We start from the raw sequence: 7749 nt of genomic DNA, 5'->3' as shown, positions 1-7749 counted from the left end.
CTTACTGTGAGAGTGAAAGAAACAAAAGTGTTTGTGTGTTTTGTTGCGACTAGGAGTGGCGGGGGGGGGGGGGGGGGGGGTTAAGAAACTGAAAATCAAACTTGTGACACCTCACCATTAAAAGTGATGTATACACCCTATCGGATTATACAACAAGCTATGGTATTGAACATGAATTCAGTCGTTTGGAACGGCGTGCATTTTTCCCCCATACTGGTTTACTTTTCCTATCAGTTACGCCAACAGGGTAAATAAAGTACTTCTCCAATTCTCCTGTTTTGGTGCTTTCCAAGTACAACTCTCATAAAACCCAAACTTTCCAACATTTATCTGGCCTACGACTGAAAGAATGAAATGAAAAGAATGTTTGTTGCGCCCTAGGGGGCGGGGAGTGTCGAGTGAAGAGTGTCGAGTTACAGTTGATATCCTGTTTACTGAATATTTCCACTTCAGTCTCTGTGGGGAGCAGGCTAGGCAACTAACTCTGTACTAGACAATTCAATTATGTATAAAAGCTTCAGAAACAATGCAATATTGGACTGCAGGTGAGTCAATTGCTGCAATAAGACTACAGAGAGCAACACATGGCACATGTTGGAGCTGTTTTATAGCTTTCACTGTGTTTTTTCAAATATTCAAAAATGCATATTTTTTATTCAATTTGATCCAAGCAGTATGATTAAATAATATATGTTTTTATGTTGTTATTGTTGCTGTTGAAAGTATATTTTTACCCTGCAGTTTTTTTGGAAGCAAATGAGATCTGCTGTTAATGGCTTTATGCTCATTGTGATGGTCATTTCCAGAAACATTAAAGGACAGCCAGAGCTTTGGAAGTTTTGGCAAATCTGGTGGAAAAGTAACGCATCCATATGATTGTTGTTCAGAACCATTTGGGAAGCCTAATCTCAGCCTTTATCAGGTAAGGAAAACAACAAAGAAGTCAATTCACACAAGTGTGTGTGTGTGTGTGATGTGTGTGTGTGTGTGGTGTTGTGTGGTGTGTGTTGTTGTGTGTGTGTGTGTGTGTGTGTGTGTGTGTGTGTGCGTGCGGCCTGAGTGCGTGCTGGTGTGTGTGTGTGTGTGTGTGTGTGTGTTGTGTGGTGTGTGTGTGCTGTTGTGTGCTGTGTGTGTGTGTGTGTCGTGTGTGCTGTGTGTGTGTGATGTGTGTGTGAACACGTCGCGCCTGCAGGCGTGTGTGTGCTGTGGGTGTGTGTGTGTGTAGTGATGTGTCGTGTGTGTGTGTGTGCTGTGGCTGTGTTTGATGTGTGTGTGTGTGTGTGTGTGTGTGTGTGTGTGTGTGTGTGTGTGTGTGACCTTTATTTTCAATCGCTGTTGGCTGGGTGCCAGTTTTTTTTCTTGTTCTTTTTTGGATGTAAACAACTTCAGAGTTTCACAACTTCCTCTTCAACTCAACTTCCTCTTCAACTCAACTTCCTCTTCAACTCCTCTCTGCATCTAATTCTAGAATAGGTCCATTGTTGATGAACTTCTACCATATTTATTTTTGTTTACAGACAATCTCAAGACCACTGAAGAAATGTCATATTTTGTTTAAGAATTATTTAAAGGTAAATGTAATGCTTTTACAAAATTATTGATTGAAAGGTTTGGTTTGTTGAATTAATCATGAGTATTGTATTGTTATTCTATGTTGTGTCAAGTCATTGAGACACTATAGAGTTCCTAATAGTTGTTTTCTGTGTAGGGACCCTCTCGGATTACCACCTTGGAAACAAGCCAGTCTCCATCTGTGGATGAGTGTAAAGCCATAATCAGAGAACTGGCCACAGAGCTGCATCGGATATCAAAGGTAGGCCTGGTTAACATCTGAACAGGATGACTCAGTGTGCTACTCAACAGCATTACATGTTCAGAAATAGAAGAGCAGTAGGGATAGAACCGGCCCGATACGGTATAACAAACATTTGCATTGCAACATCTGATCGCCATGGAACATTTGAATAAATACATACCAAAAAAAAAATAGGGAGATAAGAATAAAGAGTTTGACATTGTAAAAGGACACCTGCAAATTGCATGTGCTCCATACCCTGCCATTCAAAACAGATAAAGAGAGAGAAGGGTCGAGGGGAACAGGTAGGTGTTTTCCCTTCAACCTATCAGGTGTATATGTGTTTTCTATCTCCATAGTATCAAGATAACTTCACCTCCAGCCACGAGGATGGCTACAGCCTGGCAGAGTGTCAACAGTTCATCCTACAATGGGCGGAGGAGTTGAGCATCTTACCGAAGGTACTGTTGAGAACAACCACCAAAAAACCAGCAACATTAATGCAATGCTCCTGTAATGATTGTGTACGAGTGACAAACATCTGTTTTTAAAGATATCCGTGGGGCAAAGCAGGAGCTCACCAAAGGCCCTGCGTACCTGCTGGGAGGACTATGAGGTAGAGGAGAGAACATCTCCAAAAGAGGCTGAGAGAAGACTGGCAGAAGCTCAGCACATCGTCTCAGAATGGGCTGCAGGACTACAATCACGAAAACAGGTCTCACAACTAACAACAAATATTTTTTAAACAACCTGTGCTTATTATGACAAAAAATAAAAGCATTTCAACTTTTTAAGGTTAGTAAATTCTCACATATAATTTCTGTGTCTCTGTAGGACTCAGTGTGTCCAGGAGAGGATGTGTGTTCAGTCCTGCAGGATCTGGAGGGACAGTGGAAGAGAGGGAAGCTACCCAACATGCTCCCTGTCATGGACTTCCTCATCTGGACTGTGTTACAGGAACAGCCTCAAGAGGTGTGGCATGATAGTAACCTAGTAGGATAGGTTTTTTCTTAATTTATGATGTTGGAATATATTTCTGAGTGATTAGTAGGATAATTCATCATTAATCATCGGTCACTTTGTCGTACAGGGCTCCATCCCAGAGCTGTGGCTCAAATCCAAGCAGAGGTTCAAACATTCAGGTACATGTCATTTTCAACATGAGCTAAGATAACATGAGTATTACATTGACTGTAGGCCTACACAATACTTTCAGTATATCATTTGACCTGCATGAAACCTGTTTTTTTTTCAGTCCTCAAACACTTTTTAATCTGCACGAAACCAATTTTATCATTCCTCAAACACTTTCTGTTTGATTAAGCAAATGCCTGCATGAATTGACATTTCTTCAAAATGCTTTCATGTTGTCCTCAGCCTTCACCGCAGTGATTCCTGAACCAGGTAAGCAGTAGGATTAAAAATAAATTCAGTTGAATTCACTTTTTTCAAATTACTTTTCGGTTGTAAACTCATCAGGTTTTCAAACGTTGTTTTATTTCAGTATGGGACTGGATAAGCAAAGCATCAGGTAAATTAAACTACTAAACCATTATGATTTTACAACATGACAATGGCAGTCTTAATTCAGAATTGTTTTTAATATTTTTGTTTTATTCACAAAGAAAAAGTTACATTATGTAAATCAATAATCCTGTCAATTTTTTTTTTTACTTACAGTTGACATTCTCTTGGACCCTGAATCAGCCAATCCAGATTTCATCATGTCCAACAATCAGAAACGTGTGAGAGTGGGAAAAATAATAGAGAGTAAACATGATCCTAGAGACGGACACGGTCACTACCGCGCATCTCACAAGTATGATGGGTGGTGGTGTGCACTGGGAACGCAGGGCTTTACCAAAGGTAGGCATTACTGGGAGGTGGGGGTGGAAGGAAAGACAGACTGGAGGATAGGGATAACCAGGGAATCTGCACCAAGAAGAGGCTTCGTTGAACTGAACACGTCAACAGGTTACTGGACACTTCGGATGCAGGTCAGTGGGCTGAAGGCTCTAACGGTTCCGGCTGTCGATATCAAGATTCCAGAACATCTCAAGAAGATCGGGGTCTACCTTGACATTGAGGAGGGGCAGCTCTCCTTTTATGATGTTGTAGCACGCAGTCATATCTACACCTTCAATGACACGTTTTCTGAACAGGTTTATCCAGTCTTTGGTACAGTAGAGACAGACAGAGACCTTGTCATACTGTAGTACACAGCTAAATGGAAAAGAAAAGTCACAGAAGTTATTGAGGATGTCTCATGACTAAGAACCACCCTAGACCACAGGCCTTCATTTAGTCTAAGTGATGACATTACCCTATTTTTAACAGGGACATTTGGGGAAGTTACTCCGCCCACTTGCTTTACGACGGCACCAATTATGCCAAAAAACACAGCTAATTCCATACACGGTGTATACAATATTTAGTAACTTTGTTCTGAACATGTTCTCTTCCGTCCCCAAGCACAACAGGTTGATGGTAATCCATAATGGTGACCATGTATTATCCTTACTCCAGTTATACTGTAGCAATTTGATTTCTATCTTTCTTTTTTTATGACTTGGGAAAAGCTTTACTTTGTGAATTTATTGATATGGTGACATTAGATGTTTACTATGATTTCATCAGTTGAGGTTAGCTACAAAAATAATAATATTTATTTTTTCATACTTCCTCAATGAGTTTGTACAGCACTGACTACGCTATAGAGGCTAAAATCTGTTTCTTTTTTTGTTTTGCACTTAGCACTTTGCACATTCTGTTATTCTTTCAAGTATGGATTGAACGGAGTATATTTTAGTATCTTGGTTTCCTTGGTTTGATATTTTATTTCATGAAACATGGGACCATCATGTTGCCTTTATATTGTTGTTCAAACAGACCATTTAAAGAATTAAATTCAAGACAATTCATGAGGACGTTTATATAGGCACAGATGATGTCAGAAACCAATCAGATATATTCGTCTCTCAGCATCAGTCAGGCTCATCTTTTCTCTCCCCAGCCAGCTTGTTTATGAGGTAAGACTGTTTATGAGGTAAGAATGTGTTTATGAGGTAGGCCTGTGTTTATGAGGTAGGCCTGTGTTTATGAGGTGGGCCAGTGTTTATGAGGTAGGCCTGTGTTTATGAGGTAGGCCTGTGTTTATGAGGTAGGCCTGTGTTTATGAGGTAGGCCTGTGTTTATGAGGTCGGCCTGTGTTTATGAGGTCGGCCTGTGTTTATGAGGTCGGCCTGTGTTTATGAGGTAGGCCTGTGTTTATGAGGTAGGCCTGTGTTTATGAGGTAGACCTGTGTTTATGAGTTAGGCCCTTGTTTATGATGTAAGAATGTGTTTATAATGTAAGACTGTGGTTTTATGAGGTAGGCCTGTGTTTATGAGGTCGGCCTCTGTATATGAGGTAGGCCCGTGTTTATGAGGTAGGCCCGTGTTTATGAGGTAGGCCCGTGTTTATGATGTAAGAATGTTTATGAGGTAGGCCCGTGTTTATGAGGTAGGCCCGTGTTTATGAGGTAGGCCCGTGTTTATGAGGTAGCCTGATCACCTGCCATCACTACGACTTGCTGTTTCAGTCCCATTGATTGTCTCTGGGAGCACAAAGCTCTCTCTCAACGTTTTCGACGAGGCACATTGATGAATCCATGGTCAAATGCCTTCACAAGATCACTTCACAGTAGCGGCTAATAATATACTATTGTAAAACGTAATAGCCTATACCCTTCACTGCAAAACGCATGTTAGGATGAGGATTCTATGGAAGTGCAGGTCCTGCGTTTTCACCTCCAGCACAATGATGATTATTTTTCCACTAATTGGTATTTTGACCGATCAGATCAGCTCTTTTGCCAATAACTGGGCAAAAGATCACAATTGGGCTGCTTGTGTAAACACATAATAATAATATTGATATATTGATATATATTGATATAATTGTAATTATAAAATGGCATCAATTTCCCCCTAGATAATCATTGTGTGCAGCTATCTCTGGTTGCAGTGTATGAAACAGGGAGAGTAAGCTCGTCTGTGGTGGCCAGCGAACCTTCGACCTTCTGACTCGTAGCCCTGCAGGGTTGAGGAGTAACGGATTACATGTAAGGGATTACAAAAAAACGGTAACTGTAATCTGTTACGTTACCCGCAAAAAAATATTGTAATCAGATTACAGATACTTTTGAAAACTAGATGTTACTTCAAGGATTACTTTTAAAATTCAGAAAGGATGTTTGCGAGAGAAATAAAATCTTTGGCACTTTTCTCAATGACATTCAAATCAGCATTGAAAAAAGGTTTAAGTTTGTTCCACCTGAGCGAGTCTGACCACCAATCAGAGACCACTATAATGGTACACCAAATGTGTTTGATGGGTCGCGGGGAAAAGAGCAGGAATAGATTTTTATAGGCTGCGATCCAAGCTATGTCTTCCAATGGTGCGACCGCTGTCGGCATCCAAAGATTATCCACCTTGAATAAACGCTTGGAGGTAGAGGATGACAGCAGTGGTGTAGTCTTCGGCGATACGGATATCACTTATTATCAGTGGCGACCCGTCATTCAGGGCATCTGTTTTGAGCACCACACTTTTAGGTAAGAAAAAAATATGTATATATATTATTTTTGGGGGGGCTTGCCTGTTTTGCTTGTTATTTTGGCATTAATATGTGTCACATATCAGTTTGCAAACAATGTAATAAATATATATATATATATCATTGAGTTAATAAAACCGCATTCAAACATGGTCTCTTTTTTGTTTTCTTGAGGAAGGCAGCTCCAAAATGCAGGTGTTTCAGCCTAGCTCAGTGCTTTCTGTGGTGGTGGGGCTAGCCAGCAGAAAATACAGAGCGTTTTGATTGGCTCAGATTTCTGTCACTCATGGGACAGTACGTCATCCCCAATTCTAAGGTTAGAGCTCGAAAATTTTAGCCCCTTGGGTTCTGCCATAGAGTTCTATTAAAAGTGCCCATGCCAAGAAGGCTCAAGGTCATTGGCCACAGATAGAATGACATCAAATCACGTTCTATCTACAGTAGCTTTGATTGGACTGATCATGTCAACATCTTACTTTCAAAGTCTTAGCTAGCAGTCATCATCAGTTGTCATCAAGTCGACAATCTACTGTCAAATCCTTTTTAATCCTTGTCATATGAAGAGAAATAAGCTTGACTGAGACACAGGCAATGTCATGTTTGAATGAGAGACAATACAGGATTTGTGTGCGTGGCCAAAGACCTATTTTCATGTCATCTCACCATATCACTAAACCAGGAAGTTTAGTGTCATATCTACACCTTCAATGACACGTTTTCTGAACAGGTTTATCCAGTCTTTGGCACAGTAGAGACAGACAGAGACCTTGTCATACTGTAGTACACAGCTAAATGGAAAAGAAAAGTCACAGAAGTTATTGAGGATGTCTCATGACTAAGNGAGACCTTGTCATACTGTAGTACACAGCTAAATGGAAAAGAAAAGTCACAGAAGTTATTGAGGATGTCTCATGACTAAGAACCACCCTAGACCACCCTATATCACCCTAGACTACACTAGACCACAGGCCTTCATTTAGTCTAAGTGATGACATTACCCTATTTTTAACAGGGACATTTGGGGAAATTACTCCGCCCACTTGCTTTACGACGGTACCAATTATGCCAAAAAACACAGCTAATGCCATACACGGTGTATACAATATTTAGTAACTTTGTTCTGAACATGTTCTCTTCCGTCCCCAAGCACAACAGTAATCCATAATGGTGACCATGTATTACCCTTACTCCAGTTATACTGCAGCAATTTGATTTCTATCTTTCTTTCTTTATGACTTGGGGAAGCTTTACTTTGTGAATTTACCTGCTGGTTACTAGTCCAACACTCTAACCACTAGGCTACCTGCTGGTTACTAGTCCAACACTCTAACCACTAGGCTACCTGCTGGTTACTAG

At 40.6% G+C, this 7749-nt stretch overlaps 1 protein-coding gene across 2 annotated transcripts; it reads left to right on the top strand.

Moving 5' to 3' along the window:
• The first annotated feature begins 263 nt into the window (after positions 1-263).
• LOC112071058 (uncharacterized) lies at positions 264-6545 on the top strand. 2 transcript variants are annotated; one of them, XR_011475756.1, is made up of 12 exons: positions 264-545; positions 807-922; positions 1518-1571; positions 1709-1813; positions 2155-2256; positions 2349-2510; positions 2630-2767; positions 2886-2937; positions 3173-3199; positions 3300-3326; positions 3476-5185; positions 5224-6545. XR_011475756.1 is itself a non-coding variant. In XM_024138510.2 (11 exons), the coding sequence occupies exons 1-11, from the start codon at positions 527-529 to the stop codon at positions 4009-4011; spliced, it is 1338 nt and encodes a 445-aa protein (XP_023994278.1). In that variant the 5' UTR covers positions 264-526; the 3' UTR covers positions 4012-6545. The 2 variants fall into 2 exon arrangements, 1 of the variants encoding a protein (XP_023994278.1); XM_024138510.2 differs by having other exon boundaries at positions 3476-6545.
• Positions 6546-7749: the final 1204 nt, after the last annotated feature.

Source organism: Salvelinus sp. IW2-2015, unplaced genomic scaffold (assembly GCF_002910315.2).
Source record: "Salvelinus sp. IW2-2015 unplaced genomic scaffold, ASM291031v2 Un_scaffold1508, whole genome shotgun sequence".
NCBI lineage: Eukaryota > Metazoa > Chordata > Actinopteri > Salmoniformes > Salmonidae > Salvelinus > Salvelinus sp. IW2-2015.
The sequence above is the reverse complement of the archived record's forward strand: the minus strand, read 5'-3'. Positions and strand labels throughout refer to the sequence as shown.

Excerpts from the sequence above, each read along its gene's own strand:
- LOC112071058 (XM_024138510.2), top strand. Across the intron at positions 1,572-1,708 it reads TGTTTAAGAATTATTTAAAG|GGACCCTCTCGGATTACCAC; the intron begins GTAAATGTAATG and ends TTTTCTGTGTAG. Across the intron at positions 2,511-2,629 it reads GACTACAATCACGAAAACAG|GACTCAGTGTGTCCAGGAGA; the intron begins GTCTCACAACTA and ends GTGTCTCTGTAG.